This window comes from Emydura macquarii, unplaced genomic scaffold (genome assembly GCF_026122565.2).
Source record: "Emydura macquarii macquarii isolate MOO-44397 ecotype Brisbane River unplaced genomic scaffold, CSIRO-AGI_Emac_v2 contig_3128, whole genome shotgun sequence".
Classification (NCBI taxonomy): Eukaryota; Metazoa; Chordata; order Testudines; family Chelidae; genus Emydura; species Emydura macquarii.
Genome location: NW_027133265.1, coordinates 801,750 through 828,794, shown reverse-complemented (window position 1 = coordinate 828,794; position 27,045 = coordinate 801,750). Strand labels below are relative to the sequence as shown.

Here is a 27,045-nt window from a genome sequence, read left to right as displayed (position 1 = left end):
TGCATCATTTAGATTAATTACTCTTTGCAATTTATCCAATATAAATAGATTAGTCAGGTCTACTTTTATTTAAAATCAGTTTCTAGACAGCCTCATGTTGATACTCTCCTGCAGAGTCCAGTAGAACAATGTTGCAACCACTGTATGGGAATGTTTAAGCCCAAACAAAAAATACTGTTTTCATTTAAAAATAAATAAATTAAATAACACAAATACTTATCTTCATTTTAGTTGTTGTAAAACTGTACTTATTTTTAAGGAACCTAAATGCAAGACCAAAAGTAATTAGCCGTGTCCTCTTTAACAAATTTTACTGGTTCAATTATCTTGCTTATTTTGCTGTTTTCTAGAGTTATGTTTTGATAGGACACTTCCACTGATATCGTCCTGGGTCAGACTAGGCAGATCCTTTGCACATGATGCAGTGGAACGATCACAATTACTCTTGTTATAACACCACATCCCCTCCTCACGCATGACACTCAAAACGTTTGGCTCTGAGGACTAAGAACAGTTTAATTTTTTTTTTTTGTTACTGTTTTTCCCAACATGCATTCTATAAAGTGGAAGTCGCAATCTATGTTTTGGTAGCACATGGTTCCATTTCCTTTCCCCACTCACAGCATCCCTCTTTGAACCTGGTGGCTCCAGCTCCCTGGATTACAGCTCCTCCTCTGTTCTGTATGGTGGCTGTCCTATATTTAGTCTTTGGGCAGTTTCTTGGCCAGCAGTCCAGTTCATGATTTCCGTCCTGGATCTGACTGGCAGTCTTCGGAAGAGGACGTTCCCTTTGTGGCTTTTCCCTTTGAAACAGGCAGCAGGGTTCCAAGCTCTCCAAGTAAATTGCCTTTGATGAGGCAGTGGTCTCGGTCAAGGGCTGCTCCCAGGTGCAGAGCTCTTGGGCTCTTCAGGAGTTTGAAATTAATGCAAATCATCTACATACAGGTAATTATGTAATTAGTGCCTTCACACTGTGTGTGGATGATGTTTGCTCTCCTAGCCTTCCCTCATTCATCTTTATTCTGTGGCAGCAGGGAGAAGTATGGTTATTGCATAATCATGCGTACCCTCAGGTTGTTCCTTTCCAATTAAATCCACAAACCACCATTAAGTCAATGTAACTCATTTTTTTCTCTATACAGGCTTTCCGTTTCCGGCTTTATCTAATTTCCCAATGCAGAACAATGGCTGCATAAAATGCATTGTTATCCTAATTAAGATACAAAATCCATTTTTATTACAAATACTGTGAGGAGTTCAAGTAAGGTCTAAATAGTCAGGTAAAAAATAGATCAGATACGATTAGAAAACTAGCTCAGGTACTGGAGTATTACAAAGAGTATACAGTGAATTGCTTGGGCAACTGTCACAATGCTGAGGAACAAACCATTCACAAAGATGTTAAACATGAATGATGGTCAAAGCGTTTGTGCTAGGGTACTCCTAAGTAGTATAAGAACTACTTGCTTTAAGATGTCAGTCCGAAAGCTAGTTGCAAATAAACTTTACATGGATGCTTCCCACTTCCTAGTGTTATTCTAATTGCCACACATCACATAGGTAGTGATCAAAGTTATATTTGAAGAATTTAAACTTTAGATATTCACCTCCAAATGTCTCTCCTTAATAACTTTATCAAGTGACTAAGAAACTCATTGTAAACATGCACATATTAAACTGGAAAGTTATTGTAAGGTTACCTAATGCAACCTTTCATGGGTGTAAAAAAAAGAAAAAATATTTGACAAATCATTTCCTTCAGTCAAAATAAGCCTCTATCCAAACATGTGGTTCATATATAAAATGTATTCTTTTTCAGAAAATTGAAGTTCAAACCACAAATTCCAGAAATGCATATTAAAAAATACCAACTATTAGGCATGCAAGCTCTAAATTAAATTAAAGTTGCAATGAAAAGGGTTTTGGAACCTGTAATTTTATGATGTTATGCACAAGTGTTTTGGAGGAGGACAATACTTTGGGTACAAAATATTTGGCTGTGTTAAGAATGTGGGTTTCTGCCTAGATTTTTCCGTTTGATATAATACAACCACTCAACGCTCTGCCTTTGGAAGAGGCTAGCTACATGTGGCTAAACACAACTCAACTCTGTGCTACGGAAGAAGAATAAAAATGAACTGTAACAAAAAGCAACACACATTCTGTCATACTTCTACAAACTAAGCCCAGTTAAAATTGGAAAAGTTTTTTTTTCTTTTTTCCCAAAATAGCACACACTTTTCACCAGTTTGTTTCACAAAGTTTTCAAGTCTTCAAAATCTGGTTTTTAATATGAAATTTCAGGGACCCCAAAATGTTTTGCAAATCACGTACAGAAATTCACTTCCAGCTCAAAACAACTTGAGTTAGAAATTTTGCCCAGTTTAAAAATCATTAGAAATTACCATGGCAACCATCTTTGGTAATTTAGGTTGGTGGAGAGAAGATAGGAAAAGACAATGCAACAGACAGAAAATCTCCTCTTAGAGGCACATGGCAGAGATGCATACGTGGTGAGCTGTGGCCAGGGACACATGCATTTTGGCCCCATCTCTAGAAGTGGCCCAGAAATACATACCAAGCCTCAGTCCTGCAAATATTATGGACAAGACGTATAACTTTACACCACAAATTTGGGCATATAAAGTATGAGAAGCGAGACTGACACTGGAAACATGGTTGCTGGCATTACTGATATAGCGTGGTAGTAGAGAAGCCAACCTATTTGCCAGCAGGATTCCACAGTGCACCCAAGACTCCTAAGACTAGTATAACTATAAGGGCAATAAAATAAACATGCAAATCCTGGCATGAATGTAGCCAAACCATATACAAAGATCCAGAGTGAATCAGCTTCACTGTAGCCAGACTACATATACAAGCACATAGTAAACACTATGTAAACATAACCAAACTATCAAATAAAATCTAGTGAAGGAGGAACCTTGGAGTTTGGATACTTATCTGAAGCTAGCTGGTCATGGGCACCTTTGTCCCTACAATGGCCCATTATGATATTTTCACCTAGAAGTTTTAGAGGTTGGAGTGCTTTCCCTTTGGTGTATTTTGGAGGTCACCAGGCATGGCCAATGCTGCTCAACAATACTGTATAGACTTCATCAGCGGTTCCCAAACTGTGTCATGCATATCACCGGTGGTACGCGTCCACCTGCTGCTGGAGGGCTGGTCAGGAGCCGCTCTAGCACTTGCCTTGCCCCCAAGAAGCACGGCGGCTCGGCCATTCTGCCCCACTTCCCCCAGATACAAAGTGGCTGGCTAGGAGCCACTCCAGTGCTGGCCCCACCCACAAGCAGCATGGCATCCCGGCTGTTCCATCCCCCTTCCCCTTGGACACACAGTGGCTGGCCAGGAGCCACAGTGGCTGGCCAGGAGACACTCCAGCACCAGCTCTGCCCCCAAGCAGCACGGCGGCTACTTCCTCCTCCCGGCCCTGGCCCTTCCCCCCGCCCCTACAGGTGGTGGCGTTTTATGTTGGTGGTATGCAACGTGGTAGAGTTTGGGAACCGCTGGGCTATATGAAATGGGGAGGCAAAGCAGGTTCCGAGTTGCGGCAGGAAGTGGCTCAGTTGACAGGTTTGTTTTTACTAGTTTAGAAGTCACAAAAATGCAGCCATTTCTTCTGAGAAAATCATAAGAACAGTCATACTAGTTCAGACCAATGGTCCATCTAGCCCAGTATCCTGTCTTCCAACAGTGGCTAATGTCAGGTGCTTCAGAGGGAATGAGCAGAACAGGTAATCATCAAATGATCCATCCCATCGCCCATTCTCAGCTTCTGGCAAACAACAATCCCTGCATATCCTGGCTAATAGCTATTGATGGGTCTATCCTCCATGAACTTATCTAGTTCTTTTTTGAACCTAGTTATAGTTTTGGCCTTCACAACATCATCTGGCTAGGAGTTCCACAGGTTGACTATATGTTGTGAAGAAATGCTTTTTTGTTTGTTTTAAACCTGCTGCCTATTAATTTCATTTGCTGACCCCTAGTTTTTGTATTATGAGGAGTAAATAAAACTTCCTTATTTATTTGCTCCACCTCAATCATTATTTTGTAGACTTTTATCATATCCCCCCTTAGTCATCTCTTTTCCAAGCTGAAAATTTTCAATGGCAAAAATTTAACACTAAGAAATAGAAATGCTCAAAAGGTGGCTATACTGGTATAGAGCAGGCCACTGCTGCACTCTGACTTAAAACAAACCTGTTATTCTGTCTATCTAACAGCCTCAGGATACAAGGCTTTTCTTTCAGTTCAGCACTGAGGTAAGTTTTAGAGCTAACTCAGAAAGCTCAGTCAGGCATCTATGCAAAAGGGCAAATCCCAGCCCTTCTCTGTGGTGTAGAGATACCTTTTTTTGAGATGAACTGGTGTGGTTCTGCTGGGTATGTGAGAGATAGGAGTTGTGAGTCCAACACCAAAAGGGTACCCAATGTGCAGCTGTCCACAGAGGGGTCCTTCAGAACAGGGCAGGGATGGGCTGGAGGATCCACCATAGCACAGATCCATCACACATTCCCCCCCACTATTCAGAGAGGGGGCATCTAGCACCATGGAGGCTACTCCAGCCACTATCCGTTGGCCTAGGAGGAGAAAGACTTCTTCCTACTTGACCTTTCCCCCAAAAAATATGCCCAACACTCAGCTGAGTAACAGGGCTGGGCACCAGGGATAGGACTTTCCCTTGAAAGTTGTGACTTATGAGATGGAGGAAGGAAATGGAGGGAGGGAAAACATTTTTGAATATCCCTAATAGGCAAAAAAAGATGCAGGAGGAGCTCAATTCAGAAATGACTATCTGTAGGCTGAGTGATGTTGGATTGTCAGTGCAGTACAGAGAAAAGCCCACCCTGAATGTCTAAAAGTGAAAGCTCCTCTACAGGAAGTTGTGGAGTGGTTTGGCGGTTAAGAGAATGTATGTAATTGGGATTTTCCCATCTCACACGCCTTCATACATGTCTTTAACCACCTCACTGAGACCACACAGCCCGTTAGTAACCCACTTGCAAGCTCTCCAGGAAATCCCAGGCCTTGAAGTTCAAGTTTGAATAAAGACAGCATCCATTTATTAGGGGAATCTCTTCTGCCTGTGAATGAAGTAGGGAGATAGCTGTGCACTATAGTATAAGGCAATTGATATAATTGAAGTGAGTCTTTAAATCACAAATTGGTTTGGAGTACTACTAAAGATGGAGGAATCTTTGACTCAAAAGAGCCTTTCCTTATCTCCTTGGCTGAGCTCCAAAACAGACACGTTGGCCAGAGATACAACTGCCTGGTGAGCGGCATCTTTAAAATTCTTCTCTAGCTAAACAAATATCAGTCAGCCAGGTGAGGGGTACATTGAACATAGTAATATGTGGTAGGGTCTTTCCTTAGGTGACTACTGTTGAGTCATCAAGCATGCCTGGCGAGTCCCCAGATATTATATTCCTAAAGGTGGCAATTGAGAACGCAAGGTCACACATTATTCTATGGAAAGTAACTGTCCTAGGCAGATGTGAACTGAATGAAGAAATAGTCCCTTTGAGTGTAGCTGTATCATCCAGGAGGGTGGTGTATTCTAACATACATGGGCTAGTAGAGGCGGCTTTTGGCTAGACCCTTAACACATAACAACTCATCAAATGTAACTTTAATTATCAAACTCCGCTTGTTCGATTTGTTTGAGACTTCACACATTTAAGGGACAACAAATTTAAGGCTGCTTGTGAAATAATCACAGACTGACAGTTGTAAAAAAATGGGGAAAATCTGTGAAACATCTTCTGTGTGATGAATATAGATAACAGGCTGGCTCAATCTCTCACAGCATAATGAAGCACCCTGCCAACAACTCACAGGTGTAAACAACATGCACAGATGAAAATGGGATTATAAGGGATGCGATGACAGTTTTGTGTCCATGAAATATTCATACCTGCACATCTGTTATGCATTTATATTTGCATTATATTACTATCAGATTTACAGGCATTTAAGGTGGTAGGTGTATGTTGCTGAAAGACCATCAAAAGAAAACCTAAAAGCCTAGAATGATTCAAATAGCAAGGTATAAATCGCTACAAGGACAAGTGAAAACAATGACATGGATTATGAAGATTTTAAAAGTTTTCTCTCTCACAGACAAGGGAAAAGTTTGTGGGGGATAAAAATTAATGAATATATGTTTGTTTGTGCACATCCATTTGTCTGTTTAATTGTCCCCCTTTCCACTTAATACTAATTTTCCTACACCATAATTACACCTGCTTTTTGGAGTCTCACTTTTGCAAATGGCAAGGCTGATGCTACCAAACTCATATATTATGTCATGGAATATATTCTTAGGGGTTTTGAATCTCTCATCGCAAGGTGTGAGCAACTCCCATTACTCTCAACCTGCAGCAGAAGAATAAGGCCACAGTTTTGGTATGTTTAAACTGAGGTCCCAAAAGGCAGCACTTTTTACATTCCCCAGAAGAGTTCCACCTTTACTTTGGTATATCAATATGTTTTTGTTCATTCCACTTAGTAGATCAACAGATTTCCAATATCCCTGAAATTGCAGGGGTTTGAACTAAGGATCTCTCTCTATGATGGACTGATCTGGAAACACAACTCAGAACAGTCCATATTTAGAGGGAGGAGAGGGTATGAAAATCTTACCCAAACCTTGATCTAAATTCTACTAATTGGGCTTCCCTAAAAAGGAAGGAGCAAAACAGATCAATTATACGCTGATAGGTAATGTAGTTTCTTAATCTTTCTAAGAACCATGACTCAGGCAGGTAAACTTTAGAAAAACATGGGTTTAACAAAATCACATCTAACTAATGTGCACTGAAGTATTTCCTTACTCATCATAGCTAGTTCCTATATTTGGGTGCTCCTAAAAAGCTCTCTCCTTTATAATTCACTTGCTTCATTCACTGATGTCTCAGTAAATTTTTTGTGACATCATACTTTGTGATCATGGAAGAAATTGTGATATCATAAATGCTGAATTTTAACAGTACTCAGGGAACCATGGAGGGGAGCATAGTGATTACACTGCCTTATTTGCCTGTAAAATGCCAGGCACATCTGTGATGCTGTATAATAATAACCTCTTGGAGCCTAAGAAACGGCTGACACCCTGCTGACATGGGTGATTTTGAAAGAGTAACTGGTGGCTGGGTGCTAGTTCTTAAAACGTTGAGCAGACAGATGAAAAATGTCCAGAGTAACCAAAGGAAGAGACCCGTGGCAGAGCGACAGAGGAATGACTCATGACAGCTACTGAGAGAGTGAACACATGTATGATTACAAATCTTTTAGTGTCTCAAATTTTTCAGAAAAAACTATTTCAGATGTCAGCTCAGTCACTGGCTGTGCCCATAACACCCTCTCTTTTCTGCTGTTTCTCAAGGAATTTGTCCTGTCCTCCCCACCCCTAGTCCTTCCCCTCCATAACCCCATTAGTTAGTGCCCTCCAACCTGTTATATCTTGCCAGGGGCAGCACATGACTCCTGCCTTTGGGGAGGCTGGGTGGGGTCAACGGCACTTGGATCATGGCCCTGTCCCTGCTCTGCCCCTCCACCGAGGCCCCGCCCGTGTTCTACCCCAGGCCCCACTCCCACTTGGGCTTCTCCCCAAGGTCCTCCCGCCTGCTGCTCAAGCCTCTTTGCCCCCTCCCGCCCGCTGCTCGTGACTCTTTGGGGAGAAGGAAAAGAAGCGTGAGTGATGGCAAAAAAGGCGTGTGCGGCAAGTGGGGAGCCTTGAGGGAGGGGATTGAGCAGGAGCAGGGTCTGGGGTGGGGCAGGGGTGGAGCATGGGGTGAGCAGAAAGGTGGAACCCAGGCTTCCAGCACCGGCTGTTTGAGTAGGCTTAGCCTTCCCAGGACTATTATGCTGCTGTCTATGTATCTTGCCTTAAGCAATCCATGGAAATTCACCATTATGTCAGTATGGAGCAATACCAACTCTAGTGGGGCTCTGTGCAGGCTTCAGGGTTTGTCAGCACAGATCCAACTGCAGGAATGAGGCCCGAGATTGTACACTCTCTGGGAAAGAGACTGATTTTAGTATATGACTGTACAGCACCTAGCACAATGAGACCTTGGCTTACATGGCATCTAGGTGCATCTACTGAAATCAGGGCTGGCCCTAGCCCAAATGGCGCTCCGAGTGAGGAGTATCTTTGGCACCCATTCCATTTGAGGTTCGAGGAAAATGTAGTTTACAGAAAGTCTGGAAGGTTCCATGAGATTCTACAAAGGTCCAGAACATTCTAGGAGGTTAGTGAAAAATGAATCCAGATACCTGAAACATTTTACTTCAAACATTCTATTTTCCCTTGTATTGCTAACAAAAAAACCAGCACCCTGTGCCCAGTACACCCAAGCTCGGCACCCCAGGTGGTTGCATAGGTCACCTGCCTCTGACTGCAATAGAAATAGTAACAACAATAACAATTGGGTAGACCTAAAAACTGGTTAATGTTGAAAATGGCTCTATCTGAATGTTATACCTTCTGGAGCTCATACATATGCTTTTAGAAAAACTTATTTATGTTTGTGCTTCAAAAATAAAAAACAAACAAGCAAATAAAATCAAATAAATGCAGGTATGAGTTACAGAGAACACTCCAGTAATAAAACCAGCCATATCAAATATCATGCATGCACCAGCTCTTTTACACACTTTGACAGTGGAATGTTTTTGGTTTTTCTTTCTTTCTTGGAGTTGCAGTATGAATTGTTTTTAAAAAAAATCACACAGGTGTGAAAAGATCTTCCAGAGGCAAAGAACTGTGGGCCAGTTTTTAGGTCTGCCAACCCTGAAGTGCATCCTTATACAACAGCATCAGGGATCTGAGTACAACAGAAGCTGCTGGGTGCTAAGTGTTTTTGAAAATCTGGCCACTTCATTTAGGCACCTAAATGGGCATTTGGATCACTTGAAAATGTAGATCCAATTATGGGGCATAGACATGAAAATTGGGCACAAAAATAAAGGCATATTACACTTTGTGACTAATAATAATTTATTCTAAACTAACACAGCAAGAATCCTCTCATAAACTGATAGCAAGTACAAAGCATTTTTGGCAGGGCTTGTGAGGTCTTATATTCAACGCTGCCATTTCTGTTTGTCTGTCTGTCTGTCTCTATTTAATACTTCTGAATGCCACAACCAATCAATTTCAAAATTTCAGGGAATGTTCTAGGTAGGGCAGAACCTCTTGATTTTGGGGAACATCGGAAAACTGAATGAGGGAAAAATGGGGATATGTGGCGCCCCTGGCATTGGTTAGCAGAGCCACAGATAAAGCACTTCTGCAATTGTGTATAGATCAAATAACTGGTTGATGGAACCCATTAATGCCTTCCAGCATAATAATACCTGTGCTCATGCTCCTGTCACAGATTCAGTCAGGCACCCCCCGTCTGCTGGCCACCAGATGGCTGAAGGGAATCCAAGCTTCTGGATCACTGGCTGGTTTAAGCCTCCTGGAGCCTGAATGGAGTCCAGACACTGCCCCAGTCTCTGGGATCCATAGGTACACTGTCAAATTGCACATGCTATGTCTAATACTCCCTCCTGAGAGCTGGTCCAGCTGCTTAGCTCCTGGGCTCAGGGCTGATTCTTCAGCCTCCCCCATTGCTTAAATACATCCTCTCCCAGGACTCCCCTGCCAAGGCAACCTTCTGGTTTACCATTTAACTCTCTCAGGGGCACATGGCAGTGGCGAAGCATGTAGCTCACACACACACAGGCACTTTGCACAGATTCTAACTCACTTGCACTTAATCATAAATGCCTAAGAGAGAGTCCAGATGACACAGAACACAATCACCATAACTGCAATACTTTCACTAGCATCCCTTTCCTTTGGGAGTCCTTGGGGGATAGGGTTGCCACCTTTTTAAATGCTAGTAACCAGACCCCCAAGGCCCTGCCCTGTGTCCTGCCTTTTCCACCCAAAAGGCCTGTCCCCTTTCCCTGCCCTCCCATGGGCAGTCTCTGTTGTACAGAAACAGGACGCAGCACACGGAGATGATGACAACGACAGGCACTAGGACCCAGGAGGCAGTGTCCCGGAGCTGCCAGCCTCAGCCAAGGAGAGGGAGCCGGCATAGCATGGGAAGGACAGAGCACCCCTGACAGGCTGAGCCCTGCTCAGCGCTCGCAGAAATCGGGGGTGTGGGGTAATGGGGGGCAATGACCACCCAAATGACACCCATGGCTGGAGCGGGTTGATGACTCGGTGCTTCCCCCCACCCAAAGTAACCGGACTTTTAGTGTCTGGTTCTCTTTTCGACCAGTTGAAAACTGGACACCTGGCAACCGTATTTGGGGACCATCTGGGTTTAGGAAGATAGCCAGGTTTCTCTGCCTCATCCAGGCTTCTGCATATTGGGTTACCCCTCCCTCATGAGCTGAAGAAAAATGGCCCCCAAAAGAGCAGCTCTTTCCCCTTTTTATAACATTTTGTCCCCTTTGTCAGATGACATCTCCTCAGCTTCCCCAGGTGATCACAGACTCCTGCCTGCTGACTTAGTTGTCAAGATGACCTCTCCACGGCCAAACTTGTTCTCTGGGTTGGGAGCCAGTCTATTGTTTTGAGTTATTCCATTTTGATAGGAGAGCACTTAATGTCAATGGACCTCTCTCGTTATTCTTTTGCTACCAGCCTTTTGACTTTCAGCCCAACATGGAAGCAAACAGACAATAGAGAAGGCAAAAAGGCTGCGCCTTCAGAATGGAGTTGTTACGGCAAGATACATAGAAGGAGTTCATAATCTCACACACCGAATTCAAAAACTGTACAGACAGATTCCCCAGTTCATCACATCTTCCAAAAGAGTTGAACATGTTGACACCCTGAATGATTTATCATTCAGACAGAAGGACAGTAATAATGGGGTGGCAATAGAAAGGGGGGCATGCACACAGCCCCTGGGCATGGGGAGTGGTGCGGAACCCTAGTATGCGGAGAGAGGATAACAGAGGAGCACAGAGAACTTCTGCAGGGGGGAATTGGGGGACCCTGGCATGAGGGAAGGGAGCAGAAGATCCCCTGGCATGGGGGAGAATTAGGAGGAAGGAGGAATGGGGGACAGACAAAACCCCAAGGGGGGGTAAGCTTGGGGAACTCTGGTATGGGGGGAGGGAGAGAAGGGGAGGCACATGGAACCCCTGATATGGTTGGGAGGGATGAGAATGGGAGGGAAGGGAAGACACACAGCCCTGGCAAGAGGGAAGGGATGGGTGATTTGCAGGGAGTCCCTGACATAGAAGGGGATGTGAGGGTGGCCATAAAGGCGGTTAGGGGTGGGGGAAGCAAGGAGCCCCTGGTGTGTGCAAAGAGCTCAGCTACAGAAGTCTGTGACCCTCCCATTATGATAATGCAAGCAATAAAATCAAAAGGATCTTCACAATCTTATCTGAAATAATCAGCAGGCCAAAGCTCTTGCCACATAGATAAGAGAATTAACACTTTCCTTCCAGACATGTAAAACGTAGGCTACATTACAACAATCTATCAGATAAAGCTACTCCATGTTGTTACCCATTACACTGTTCTGTTCTGTACAGATACTTTGATGATGAGGCAGTATAAGTATATGAGCACTTTCCAGTACAGATAACAATTAAATCATAATAAAATGTAATTGGATACTAATGTATTTGATTAGTATATTTCAGTGTGTACAAGCAATATACACTTTGTGTGTTTGTGCAGTCATCAGGCATATTAGAAGTGCATGTACAGTGAAGCATATAGTTGGGGTTGCTGAAACATTTCCATTTTAAAGGGTCTTTTTTAGATGATTATAACGGTCTAACTTTTGGGCTTAAATTTTCCATGTTCGTTCTCAACTCAAGAGCAATTTTTTAGTGGAAAGTTTAAGCAAAAGCAGCCTTTTTCCAAAAATGAAGAGAGAGTAACAAAAATGTTGCAGCCATTTATTGAACAGCTCTAACACCTCAGAAGTTTTAGGGAGAAAACTGAAATTTGGCGGGGACATAGTTCTTAGGGCACAATGTGCAATTCAATGGCCTGGAGAAAACCTATTTTGATTTGGCTGAATTATAAGGGTTTAAAAAAACATATTTCTTGTACGTGCTCTGGTTAATTGTACGATAAGATGCTTTTTTTTTTTTTTTTGTACTAACAATCACCCAACATTCTACTGGCCCTCTGCATATTGGCATTCGTAAGGTCATTTGTAATGTGCAGATGCATTTGGAATAAGATCTGCTTTTCTAACATAGCTTTTGAAAACTAAAATAAATACATATATGTAATAACATAAGTAGACACACATTTATATCTCTCCATATAGCTATATACACATATGTACACACACATATGTCTATGTATTACTGGAACTCTTAGGTTTTCATTTTCCTGAGCATTAAAATCATCCACTTATTAGAATAACCAAGGCAAATACAGTTGTGTACCACTTCCCAGGCAGCTATATAGTATCAATGGCTGAGATATTAAACTATGGATGGATGGAGATTTTATATATAAACTTGGGATGATAGCTTTACCTTCATGAACATGCTGAATCCAGTTTTCAGGAGATCAGTGAGGCCCGCAGATATGTGTTCAATATCAACAGAGTCAGGTCGATCAGAATTAAATATCTCTTCTACCACCTGCTTCAGCAATGGCTTGTAAGTGGCCTGCAAAAGTAGAATATGTGCTGAAAATAAAACTGCCTGTACTTGTACCAATTGCTCTTCTTAGCATTTCATTTCGATTAAAGGAAACAAAAGCTTTTGTCACAGAATGGAAATTGATTGGACACTTTTACAACCTTGAAGCAATAACTGTGTTTGCAACATTATATAGTAATGATGTGCACAGAAGTCTCATCTAACTGAAAAGACAGATATGTCATATATTTACCCAGATGCTGCGTGTAGTCCATGCGTAAAGGGAGGCAAGGAAGAAAGTGTGAAGCTTCTTGTGGGAGAAAAGGTCAAGTGGCCAGACAAGGCTGTTATTAATAGCAGGGTAGAGCATATGGGCTTAGGTTTTTCTCCATCCCAAGACTCCTTTAGGGTAATACAGAGAGGGCAGTCGCACTGTTGCCATACCTGTAGGTTATCTCAAATGCAGAAGGAATAATTTCAAGGAGACGTGGCTTTGTTGAACACTTAAGCAGAACTGAGTATTATGTTCTGTTTATTTTTAAGAGAATTTAGTGCATTTGAAACAGGCTGTACTGGAAGCTGCAGAAGGACATATCACGTAATGTGCGAAATAACAATTCAACCCCCCACTCCTAGGCCAGGGAGAGCTATAGGAGGAATGATCATGTACTTCTAGCTCTACCTGCCTGCAGAGCCAGCCACTCCTGCCTCCTAGCTATATAGGAGAATGGGGACAGATTAAGATAATCTGGGGCCCTAGATCCATAACAAGAAGACATGCATAATAATAATGACATGCAGCCTCCTGTGATTCTGTCCTCCCAGATCAAACCTCCATTTAGAGTGATGGCGGCAGGCCCAGGGGCCCCTTTCCCCTGCAGGTGTGGGAGTATGGGCCCCGTCTCTTTGGAAGTGGCAGGAGTGACAACAGGGGTCTCTTGTCTCACACAGAGTCAGAGAGCAGTAGAAGGACCCCCATACTTACCCTGGTAGTCAGTTACTTAGGTGGGTGGTCTGGATGTGTCTGCCACACACTAAGGCCTGGTCTACACTGAAAACTTAGGGGTGTAAATTTCACATGAGCAACATAGGTTGATCTGAGAGATATAGTTAAGCTGACCTAAGCCTCGATGTGGACATTGCTGGGTTGTGGAATAATTCTTCCATCAATCTAGCTACTGCCTCTCCGAGAGGTAGATTTACTACAGTGACAGGACAACTCCTTCAGTCATTCTAAGAAGTGTCTACACTACAGCACTACAGTGGTGCAGCTGTGCTACCGTAGAGTTTCTACTCTAGATTTACCCAGAGTCCTCTGTTTGTGTGGTGCTGGCAGAGTCACTAGAGTTAGCGACTCTTGGAGTTAAAACACTGCTGAGATCCTGGAGCTGTTCACATCCCTCAGAGTTATTACAGTAAGCTCTCGTTGTAACAAATCCCTGGGGATCCAAGCTATTTGTTTGGTAGCCAGCAGTTCATTATAGCGAGGTGGGGGAGAGGGTGGGTAGGGGGTGAAGAGACAAAGCTCCTCTGGCCCCAGGACCGGAGGAGCTGTCAGTCCCTCCCCCTTGCAGCCCACGGGCTGGAAGAGCTCTCAGCCCCGCACTACAGTGGGTGGGGCTGAAAGTGGGATCGAGGGACCACATTTGCCCAAGGTTCACTATTGTGACGGGCATTACAGCAAAGATCTACTGTATTTCAGGTTGTCTGCAAACTTGTGCAGGTATCACTGCACTGGTGAACATATCACTGGTGTTTTCTTCACAGCCATGATGGCTAAAAACTTGGTTTTGTTTTTCTAAATGAAAGCTGAGATTCTGACATAGTTTCCCAAGTGGGAAAAGAGGGGAAGACCCCTTCATCTCTGTTGTCTCCAGGGTATGGCCAGCTGGTCCCCTTCCCAAAAATTCAGGGTTAGTTGAATGCCACGTCCTCACTGAAAGCTGAGGGAGTATACGGTCTGCGCTGCCTTTCCCTGTTCCCTGCAGCAGCAGCTGCACACGGAAGTACTCCTCTTGCTCCTGATAAGCTACATCTTTAAATCATATGGCCTAGGACGCACACAGTGACATTGGACTAATGGGAAACCTTATCTGATGGCTGAGTCCCTAGCTAGCACACACTGGTGTGTCTGAGCTTCTGAATGTTAAGGGGCCAGTAAAGGTGGAGTATTTAAAGGTGTAAATCGCTTCCTGTTTCTCTGAAGATATTTATTTAGATTTAGGGTGGAGAGAACCTATTTGTCATCCCTGGAAAAGGACAGAAAGAGGAAGGGGTCTGTCAGTTGCCTTTGAAGATCCAGGAAAATGCCAGCAAACTACCCCTGATGATCTGAGACTAGAGGGATCCTCTCCTAAAAGGAAGAGGAGAAGTGATCTCCGGGGGGAAGCACTCAGACTCAGATCTGAATGGCATTCATATTTACAGGTCTGAGTATGAGAGCATCAGGGCCCTCTGAATAAAAATATCATCCAAATATTAAAACACCAAACACAAATACCACCTACACACCACTCTGCAAACATGCCCTCAACCATTTCGAGACACTGGGTCTGATTTTACTTTAACTTACACCAGTGTAGGTGAGAGGAGTGGTATTTTTTGTGACATGGACATCTGTCAATTACTGAACAGACTGAGACCACAAATTCTTTTCATAGTACACCAAACAGCTATCTGGGGATGACTTTCAGTGTCCATCAACCTGGGCTCAATTTGAACTGGTGATCTAGAGAGGAAAGGGTCCATATCGTATTACCAATGGCTTGAGCTATCCAGTCACCCTAAAGACTATTTCTAAGGCATTCTCTAGATGAACATTTAGTTTGCGGCAAGCTGGAGTGTGAATCTACCCTGCACTAGCCTGCCATGCATTAACTGTCCATGTTTATCTTGCTGACATGCACTAACTAGTTCCTCTTTTAATGAAAATTCTATCTGACTCAATTTATAGTTGAGGATACACTTGTCTGCTTTCATAGGTTTGCTGAAGATTAAAACATTGAAAAGTAACTGTAATATTTTCAGGAAGGAGTGCAATGACCTTAAAACATTAGCTGGTTCCAAATCAAGTATACAATATTTCCCTGCTGTGCTATTCCAGGAATGTCACATCTCTGGTTTCCTAGAAAATCTATGTGCAATTTCACTCATGCTTTGTAAAGGATGAATGAAAGAAGCATCATTTATGATGCATAAAATAAAGAAAAAGAAAGTGAAAAATTAGCCACTTATTATGCAATTTGGAACATGAAATTTTCTAGTCAATATTGTAATTAAAGAGATACTTTTTGTCCAACAATTTATAGTGTGAGAAACAAATCTTACACTTTAGTAAACAATCACATCAAAGTAGATTTATGTATCTCTTCTAGTTCTTCCTACAACATATGAGCATTCTTTTAAATTAAGCCAATAAGGCAAAACCATAACAGACATTAGTTATATTCTTTCTGTAATAGGATATTCCAAGACTTGTGTCAAAGCTAGTCAGTAAATGAGTGTCAGTAAATGAGTGCCTGAAATACCACTCAAAAGCTTGAAGTAATGTGTAAAACTCTGTGTAATATCCACTTAAAGCCACATATGAGAAATAGAAATGCATTAAAAATGAAACATTTGGAGCAGAGATGAAAACCAAAGCTAAACAGAAATCTATTATATGAAATAGAGGAAAAATATCATTTGAATATTCATAGCTGAATACTTACCAGCTAAGATTTTCAAAAGTGACTAATGAGTTTGGGTAGAGCTGGTCAAAATATTTTCGAAAAAAATATTCAGCAAAAAATGTTGTTTTGTAGAAACTGAAATGTTGCATGGAGCATGTTTACATTAAAATTTTCTCAGGAAGGTTTCTTGGGTCCAAGATGGAATTGTCAAAATGAGAGATCCACCCCACAATGGCGGGGGGGGGGTGGGGGAAGAAGAGAGACAACTACCTGGGATGTGTGATACACAGGTTCAGGTTCCCACTTTGCTTGATTCAGAGCAAGGACTTGAACCTGGGTCTCCCACTTCCCAGGTGAGTGCCCTAACTACCAGGATACTGGCTAGTCTTGAGTGGAGTTCTCTTTCTTTCCCTTATGTTTTTTTGTGAAAAAATTCAAAAGCTCACATTTCTGTTCTGCACTGCAACAAAAACAAATGTCAAAACCTCAACATTTTTTGCAAAACAGAATTGATGTTTTCTGGCCAGCCCCAATTTTGGGGCCTGAATACCCATGCTCTGAAAATCAAGGCCCCTCAAGTGTCTCAGGCTGACCACCGAAAAATTGAGAGCCATGAAATCACTAGTCATTTTTAAAAATCTTGGCCACAATATTTACAATGCTTTAAAAAATAATACAATAATTTTCAATTCCTATATTAGACTGACAATAACAAAGAACTTCTATCCCAATGCCTATATTAATATCTGGAGATTTGACACTACTAGCATTTTCGTATAAAACTGCTTAAACACAATTCTTGCTCAGACATTGCTAACAAGCTGACCTGGCCCATATAGACTGGTCATACAGTATATGTAACCAGCATGAGGAATGACAGGAACAGAGCAGCAGTTACAAGAGCAGACAGAGCAGAAACATTAGTTGTGGAATCTTGCGGCACATGTAAACATGAGGATACCTGATTGTCTAACTTTGCATAAACATTCATTAGCTTGTTTAATACAGGACACTCATAGTGATAAGAAAAGTCCTCTTAAAATTTTTCTAGAGACTCTGTTAGCATCAGTATATTTTGGGATATGAACTCATGCAAAATAACTGCCTTAAAACATACCAATGCTGACAAAATGTCTATGAAAGATCAAGAACTCTAGATAGGTGCTAATACAGTTTCAAATCTCATTGTAGACATGGCCACAGGCAGAACAGCCTGAACACTGTGGGCTTTATCTGTACATAAAAAAGATTAAATAGGGTTTTTAAGAGTGGGTTCCTGGCCCTACTTGTTTGCATAGCAAGGAGCCATAGACTGGGCTCTGTTTGGAGGCTTAATCAAACCTACGGCGGTAAACAATAGTCATACCCAGAGAAGAGCATAATGCTCAAGTGGCCATCCAACTCTTCCCACTAGCTCATGTTTTGGTCCCACCTGACAATGCAGTGCCTCCTGATTCCCTGCAGTGGGTGGATCCTCTCCGACTGACAGACAGTGGGGGGAGCATGAACAGTGCTACGCACTCTTACTACAGCACTTCTTGGTGGGAGCTCTGAACAATCCCTCTACTCAGAAAAACCCACAGCGCCCAACTCATAAAACGGTAATTTTTGCTCTTTTCTGCTTAAAAGGAGATGGTCCCTGGGTCCCTGCATGTCTCTCTCCTTGTAGCAGCTGTAGCATGGCAGTAAGATCTAACTGACTACACAGGGGGCAGAGGACTTGGGATCCATCCACAGAGGGATGCTCAACTGAAAAGGAGAACTAGTTTGTATGTGTCCCAGCCATCGCAGAGCTCCTCACCACAGTGACTCTGCAGATCTCTTCCTCCCCTCCTTCTGCATGAAGATGACCATCATCAAGACCAGTTAGCCCAGTACAGAGCCGGATTAGGCAGCTGTAAGGGGCTAATGGATCCTTTACCTCCACAAAAGGCATTCCAGGATTTGGCCCTAAATGAGTAGAAGTGGGCTAAAACCAAAGAACATAGTGATGCTAAATACATTTCTAGGAATCTTTCAGAAGGACTTTTCTTATCAGGCTGAGTATTCTGCATAGAACTACCTAATGAATGTTTTTGTGATGTTAGCCATATCAGCCATCATTCTGCTCATAAGTGCCAGAAGGTGTCAGGATTAGGTTTTCTGTTTTGACAGCCACTGGAATTGTTGCTTGATCCCTGTCACCCGCCTCTCCTACAGTTTTTCCACTACCCGGGTTTGTCAGCAATGTTGTGTGATACCCAAAGTTATTGCTACAAATTCATTGCTACACAGCACTGTTTAACTTACCACCTCAGTAATTTTATCCATTTGTTGGTCTGCAGTACACTGAAGTTTGGGAGGAATCTTTCTGGCTAAAGACCAGGGACAAGTTTATTGGTCTTTTAAAATCTTAAATTAGTACATGTGCTTTCCACGTTGCAAATGTCCATTTCCAACTGAAGAAGATATGCAATTTAGGAAAAAAAATAGCTTTGGTCATGATGACCTGTATTAAAAAAAAATGACATTACTTTCAATAAGCAGAAGCTGTATTACCAGCCAATTTTTACAGCAAGAACTGACTCTTGCAACTGTGGAAATCTGAAAAACAAATACTCTGAAACATAGTCCCATGTAGGTACCTAGACATCATATCATTATGCAGTGGTGGATTCTGGCCCAGTGTAGTCTAGACCTAGCCCTGCCACTCATATTAAATGTATACGGTATCACAACATTGTTAATCAAATCCTGAAGTCCTTACTCAGGCAAATTCCCAATGAAGTCAAGGGGAGTTTCCTTAAGTCAGGACTGACTAAAGATTTCAGGAGGCTGCTGCTGATTAGGTCAGTTCTAAAATCTATTTCCAAAAACATTCCATGGGGTTGCAGAATACATTTTGTATTAATTCACAAGTAAATTAGTTACATTTGTGAAACTGCAATTTTGACTGAATGCCTGAACAATATAACTCAGAGGGAAAAAGGATTATTTACGTGCCTGGCAGGTATTGCTTCCTGGGACATGTACAGAATTAAACTGTTTCATGTGCATTCGAGCTCTTGTAACATCCCTGAGGGACTTAAAGATATTGTCCACTGCAACCGTGGCCTTCTGAAATGTCAGGTTAAGAGATGGTTCACAGCCTGAAACAACACAGAAACACATGGCTATGTGAGCAAAGTATTTCAATTTTTTGATAATGAGCAGTGGAAAAAGGATTATGAGGAGGAAATTTTAAATTAGTTTAATATTTTTAGACTTTAGAAACTAACATGTATATAACAGCATGTTTCCAGGATGGAACATTTTGATAAATCAGCCACAAATCCTAGAGAGTAAACAAAGCCAACAATGGATAAATTACATGTGCATCTTGGATTATGAAACAATTTAACAGCAATACTATAAATCCTGATTGCTACAGCAGGCAGAAAAGGTAGCTATGTCAGCAGATCTTTAAGGAATAGGATAATGCTAAAAAAACCACCTTCATTTTTCAGTCTGTTCATTGTGACACCACCTTCCAAGGAAGTTTACTCACGACATAGTACCTGAACCTTTGCCTGCAGTCCAGTGACTCAGAATGCATTTCTTAGCTGGGCAGAACAATCTGGACAACTTAGTGACAAACATTCTGAACTGCCATGGAAGATGCAGTATTATCCAAAAGGAGATATGTTCCTCAGTAATTCATAACTACTGTAATGTTTTTGAATTTAGTTGCTTAAAGCAGCTCAACTAAGATGTGACAGTTAATTTTCATCGAGGCCTTACTTTTTAACCCAATTTTCTCTGGACCTCCACAAGGTGGAGGCACAAATGAGTGGATTCCCCCAAATCATACACAATAGCAAGACAATGACTTAGAAGGAAGGATTCTAGTCCTTGTCTCTACTCACCACACCACATGACCTAGGTTTATATTGAGGTGCTTGTCCTTCTCGCCAAAAATCTGCACAACTCTACCCTTGCCTACTTTTCTGATCTCATTTTTCATCAAGACAAACCCCTGTTCTCATCCTTCCAGATAATTTACCACTGGGGACTCAGGAGGCATTCTGTTTTGTTGGTTTATATCCCGATTCTGCAATATGATTCGCATGGGCAGGCCCCTTACATCTGCTGCAATCCCAATAGCATAAGTGGGCATGAAGGACTGCCAACATGCATCACACTGCAGGAATGGGCTCTTCTTAGACTGTGAACTCCTTGGGATGGTGCCTTGTAACAGTGCTTAATAAATACTAAAGACTTTGGTTCTCCATGAATGAAATAGTGGGCAAACGTTTCCATGCAGCAAACAGGCAACAAGAAAAGCAAAACTGTGTAGATTTAAAGAGATACTGTGACATTCCCCCAATGCAATCTGGACCGGTGTGTAGCTGTGTCACCCCAATTCTTCATTCCTGGGCCCCAACCTACCCTGCTTTGCTGTGTGAACTACCCACTCCTGAGTCGGCCCACGCCCAGCCTCCTGCGTGTAGCCTGTCCCTCGCCTAATGAAGGAGCACTCTAGCCAGCCACTCATGGGATAGACCCCCAGCAAACACCCTCAGTCCCAGATGCAACCCCGGGAGCTGCCGTCTTGCAGGGTTCAGTGCTGCACCCACTGCACCCTACAAGCTCATTTACACTTGTCTGTTAATTTATCAAAGAAATTGATACACACCAGCTCTGTCATTCTAAGTGAGGTTTCTGCACACACTCAATCCACATACACTGTTTTAGATAAAATAAACAAATAAAATCTTGCTGAGGCAATAAATGTAAGTGAATCTAAGTCAGAATATTAATAAAGTCCAGGAGTTAATCACAATTAACTAAAAGATAACTCACATCTTAACCTAAGAGTAATATGTCAGTCTGTATTCAGCTTACCACAGAGGCTGGTTGCGATGCCTCTTGCAACCAGGTCCCCAACCCCCTGTGGGTATATTCTGTCTTTGGTGTTGCTTAGAAGATGGATTTCAGGGGAGAGCCAAGAGACAAAGATGCCTCAGCTTTTAACAGGTTTCCCCAGTGCCCCCTGGGGTCAGGTGATCAGCCCTGTCCGGCAATGGGCATGATTTCTCCCACTTGGCCAAAGTACTCACAGGAGGTGCTTAGGCCAGTCCATTGTTCCTGTATGCATGCCTCTGCAGGGCGTAGAAACACAGCTTTGTGTTCGTCTGCATCTATTCAAACCATGTGAGACACACGTTTGGGGATATGACATAGAAGAGTTTCATATCTGTACCCATGTGTGTCATTGTAGGAAACATGCTGCCATAACAGTAATGTTCAGTATGCCATGAGCATTCCAAAAACACCTTACATGGCATACTTTGCATCAGACAACACACAGTTGCACTGTAAGGGTGTACATGGGGTACAGCATCTCACAAACGCCGAACATTAAGGCCATTGGAATCATTACCTGTCAAACCACTCATGACACTATTCTGCACAGCAAACATTAAAAGAACTTTATAGGGCTGAAGGATATTCCTACAAGATTATTATTAGACATTGGGGCTGAAGGATCAGATTCTTTATTTGTCCAAATACAGCTGATAAAGAATCCAGGTCAAATCCACAGCTGGTATATCAGGGCAACACTCCATTGGATTTTCATTTGTGCTACAGCTGAGAATCCGGCTCTCTAACTATTCATAACCATTGTGTGGTATAATGCACTGGAACCGGGAGCCAGCAACTCCTGCATTCTAACTCCAGTAGGGACACTCACTCATGAGTCCTTGGGCAAGTCACTTGAAAACCAGTCAATTTTTTGAAAAGCCGTTTCGGGTACTATGTTTGTTCAAATCCCTCTGCAAACTGTTCTGATTTTACACTAACAATTTCCTGTTTTTAAAACATGCTTATATCTCCCTTGTTGCTGTGTGAACAATCTGCACAAGCTAACTAACTTAGACCCTGACCCTGCATTTGACAGGTGTACCTGCTTCCTACCAATGACAGGACTGCGGCCCCAGTCCTTTAGACAGTTACATATGTCCACATCTTTACTCACATGAGTAGTCCTATAGACATCAGTTTACTCACAGATAAAGTTATGCATTTGTTTGAAGGAAGGCTGCCTAACCGATTCTACAGTGAAACTGCCAAATACCCACATTTGTGCTATTGAATGCACAAAGTAAAACTGAAAAAGATAGTTTTTCCTCTAATATCTGCTAGCTGCAGTAAGTTTTAGTATTATTTGTAACAATAGTAGCTAAAAGAATTTAGATAGATTTTCAATTGACAATGTCTTTTTAATCTCTGTCTGTCTTGTTTTCCCTGTGAGTAAAATGAGGGTCCTAACACTTCAGTAGGCTCTCTAATACTTATCTGCCTTTATGGGGGTTGTGAGGATCTACTAGCTAATAGTTCCCCTCTCTCCAGGATTTTCAATTCCATAGGAGCTAAGCTTTCTCCTGGTATGTACACACTGGAGGAAAGCTTTTTGTTGCTACCACAAGAAGTTATTTTTCCTTTGTATAGAGTGCTTCCTTCAGTCTTTTACAAGAAGAAATCCGTCGCTTTTTGGCCAAAACACATCTGGAATGTTTTCTTTTGCTAGCAAACCTCAGCACTCTTTGTTAAGCAAGTTCAGATAAAGCTAAACCATATGAGACAAAGTTTGTTGCTTTTGTTTTGGACACATCTATTTTTCAAATTTTACTTTTTTTGTATTTCAAAGTCTGTTGTCTTGCTCATTGCTTTGCACTTTGTGCAGTCATTTATGTTTGTGTAAAGTGGGCATGAAATGCTATTACAAATGTCTGTTAGCAGAAAGTTCTCATATGGCAGCATGTTACAACTCCATTGTGTTTGTGTGTGTGTGTGTGTGTGTGTGAATGACTGACTGCACTGGGGGCAAGGCAGTGGGAATCAGGCCCTGGATGTATATGGTGCCATGAGATAGGGACTCCGTAAAGATACACTATGATAGCCACAAACTTTAGCAACTGTCATTGTGTGTTCTTCTGCTTTTATTTTCATAATTTTTAGCCACAGTTCTCTTCGTGTATTTTTTTTGGAGCTTGATGATTGTTTGATGGTTGTTCTCTCTGCATTTAGCCACATGATCACAGCACATCTTGTTTTGCAATCTTTGTTGAGACCAACCTGTTGTTAATAATACATTTCTTGATTAACTGCATGTCCTTTAATTACTAAATTAACTACCCAAATCTCATGTATAGAGAAACAATGATTTTACATGTACCCGTTATTTTTCCAGTTTATGTTAACAGGTTCATAGATTTTAAGGCTAGAAGGAACCATTAAATCATCTTGTCTGATGTCCAGTATAACACAGGCCATATTATTTCACCTAACAGTTACTTGTGTATTGAGCCCAATAACTTTTTTTTTTTTTAAACTAAAACATGCTTTCCAGAAAGGTATCAAGTCTTAATTTAAAGCCTTCAAGAGATGGAGAATCCACTACTTCCCTTGGTAGTTTGTTCCATTGATTAATCATCTTCATTGTTAAAAATGTGTAACATATTTCAATTTGATATTTGTCTAGCTTTAACTTCCACCCATTTTTAAAGATAACATTTTAAAAGGAACTTGGTTTTATGAAATATTTATAATTTGTTTAATGTAAATTTCTGTGCACTCTCTAGGACTCACTGGCTTTAAAATTAAACAAGAAACAATAAATTTTTATACCACATTTCTGATTCCAGGCAAGGAAATAAGGAATCCTTCTCTTTAGCCTAGAAACAGTTAGATTAAAAAAATTCAGTCAAGAATCTTCAAGACAATTTACAGTGACCTAATAAGCGTGCAGTCTGAGACACTAAGATAATCTTATATTATGAAAAGGCTTTGAAAAATTTACGTTGTGGAGTTCAAACAGAGAAACTTACTAATAATAAATATTCTGCTTAGGGTTTCATTGAGTCAGGTTGATTACAAATATTTAGTGAATACTTAGGTTTCAAGCAAATAATTTCTTCCTCTGACCTTTCCCATTTTAGAGCTATATTCTTTTCCACAGTTAGACATCCATGGCATACTGCACAACGGGGTATAGATTATAAACCATTGTAAACTCCCCTTGGAGGGAAAATAGTCTACTCTAATAATGATTCTAATTGATTAAAGTGACTTTAAGGCACACAGTTATGAAAACCATCTTACTGACATTCTTTAAACTGTTGCAATAATTGTTTTTCAGATCCCACCATTTCAACTAGGGATGTAAAAATGTCCTTTAATTAACAATCCATTTGAATGTTCTAAAAATAGTTAACTGTGGTTAACTGCGGGGGGGGGGGGGGGGGGGGAGAGAGAGAGAGGGAGGGAGGGAGGGAACGGGGAGTGCTGGGCTCGGCTCCTCACTGGCAAGCCAGAGCTGCCCAGCTGCGGCTCCCCGCTGACCACATGCAGAGCCGCAGTTGGACAACTCTCGCTTGCAGGGAGCCGAGCCCAGTGATGAAGTGTGTGCCTCAGGGAGGCTGGGTACCGATGGAGGTGCCTATTTTCTACTTTCCTACCGAGAAGTGGGGAAGCTGGCATTTCTCAGGTTTTGGATCCAGTTTGGAGTCTGAGGATGCTTGGATCCAGAGTTCTAGTTCAGGGCCATGTCCAATCTCTTTCCTTCACCTATCCTCAACTCCTTTCACATGGCAACAACTGGGTACTCCAGTCAAGCTGGACTTTTCCAAATAGTTCTTTCTTTGGAATCAGAGTTCGTCTTTTGTCCTTGTTAGTGGTTTGGTCACCCTGGCACCAGCAGGACACTGTGTTTTAGATAAAAATTGCTCACTCCAGCATATTATAAAGTAAAGGAAGTGCTGCCGAGGTAGGAGGGGGTGCAGGCCTGTGCTGGACAATGAATTGGCATGTACTCTTGGTCTACAGTAAGGATTTGGCTTTCTGGTCTACTGTTCTGTGGCCACGCCTACAGAAAACACTTGTCTGTCATGCCTTTCTCCATCCTCCTTTCTCAGTTGCCCACACAGGGGGGAAAGAAGAGCACTCCTTTTAAAGCCTCCCATGTCCATCACAAAAGTGGCTGTTTTGGGACTCTGTTGATCCAGCAAGCTCAAATGACTAGGGAAATCAAGTCCTTCTTTTCTCTATTCAACAGCATGACAGTTACATTCTTCTTCTTTTAAATGTATTTTTATTTTTTCAATCCCTTATACAAGGCATTAACAAAAAAATCCCAGGTTCTTTGAAGCCTGTTATGTATTCATTGTACTGTAATATATCTGTAAAATGAGAGCAACTTTGCCCTGATCTGTCACCAAAATCAGGAAAACAAAGGAAGTTGTGTGGTACAAATGACATGCTCCTACAAATCATCCCCTATTCACACCTTTCATGTCAGTAGGAGTTGTGTGTGCATATGGAGAGAAGAACAGGACCTTTATACTCTAGCTTGCTGACGTTACCAAGAAATATGTTCCTTTTTACAATAATGCAGAGGTGGAATATATTAGCTGGAGTATAGCTCATGTGCTAATTAAAATACCATTTGCTGTTACTAATTTTTCACTAAAAAAAAATAATGTAATGAAGCCAGTGTATCAGACTGTTTCCTCTGAATCCCAGACTTGTTACATGTAGAGGAAGGAGTTTAAAGGAGTATCTGCTATGGGAATTTTTGGACATTGCCTTATTATTGGCAAATGTAAAATAACCCCACTTGTGGAAATGGGAAAATCCCTGTTAAAGGCTTGTAGGACTGGAGATCTTCAAGAAGTAGCACCCATCTAAAAACTCTGATATTGCACAAGGAGAAAACATTCAGATTTTGTGCTAATCCGAGTCTGCTCAGCTTCTACTGACTTCAACAGGAGTTGAAGGGGTTTAAAACCACACAATTTGCATTCAGCAAACATCAGGATTCAACCACTGGTTGGCCCATGTGTTGGCCTACTTTGGATTTTCCCAGTCAGATCTACTAGATCTTGTTCTGAGTCACACTATGGCTTTTCTTTCATGAATAGCAGAACTATTAGAACCAGAACCAGTGGATTTCCACAAGAAGTTTAGAACAGGAGAAAAATGGAGATGTTCTTCTCTTTAACCTACAGTAATTACTGAAACCAAACTAACATGTTTGTTACTCTACACATTTCTAGAATAACTGAAAAATAAATAAAGGAGGACACAAGATAGATCTGTACTGTGAACCTATCAACCTTGTCAGTGATACTTTAAGTATGTCAGTGCAATAGTACTTTATTTTCCTCTGTGGGAATACATCATCAACTGAGACTTTAAGGAAGACTCATTGTGTATCAGAAAATACATTTTTACTATACGCTGTGTTTGTTAGTAGATAGTATGGGCATTCAAAGTAAACTGTTTTTTCTTCTAAAATAACACATAATTATTGCCATTTAACATGAAGCCGATGTTCTTTCTGAGAGATGCCCTTAATACAGACAATGCTGCTTGCAAGGGTGCATGCTTGGGGAAAGATCAAACACTCTTTAAAAGCTCATGAGTTCACTGAGGTTCACAGTGCAGGGCCATTGTTCAGAACAACTGAGGCATAGTGCAGCCATCACCAGAACTGTGACAAGTGAACTTATAAAGTACCTGCAAATAAACAACCAAACCCCACCCCCTCTGAAAATCATGGTATTGAGTAGGTGGGAAAGTTGATCTGTTCTAAGAGCACAAGAAAAATGATGAGTTGAAATAAAAGTAATCACTCAGAACAACAAATCCCAGCACCATGATCTCATTATGAATGTTGCTTTTTTGTATATGTGCA

At 41.7% G+C, this 27,045-nt stretch overlaps 1 protein-coding gene across 3 annotated transcripts in view; it reads right to left on the bottom strand.

Moving 5' to 3' along the window:
* Nucleotides 1-27,045, bottom strand: part of SCFD2 (sec1 family domain containing 2) — a 303,157-nt gene that overhangs the window by 9,044 nt on the left and 267,068 nt on the right. For 2 of the 3 annotated variants that reach the window (XM_067531266.1, XM_067531267.1), the window contains exons 6-7: nt 19,311-19,456; nt 12,550-12,684 (exon numbers count right to left, since the gene is read on the bottom strand). In XM_067531266.1, coding sequence (XP_067387367.1) covers nt 12,550-12,684; nt 19,311-19,456 — 281 coding nt within the window. Of the gene's footprint in view, nt 1-12,549; nt 12,685-19,310; nt 19,457-23,246; nt 23,427-27,045 lie in introns of those variants that run through there. The other variant, XM_067531268.1, reaches the window with a different exon arrangement.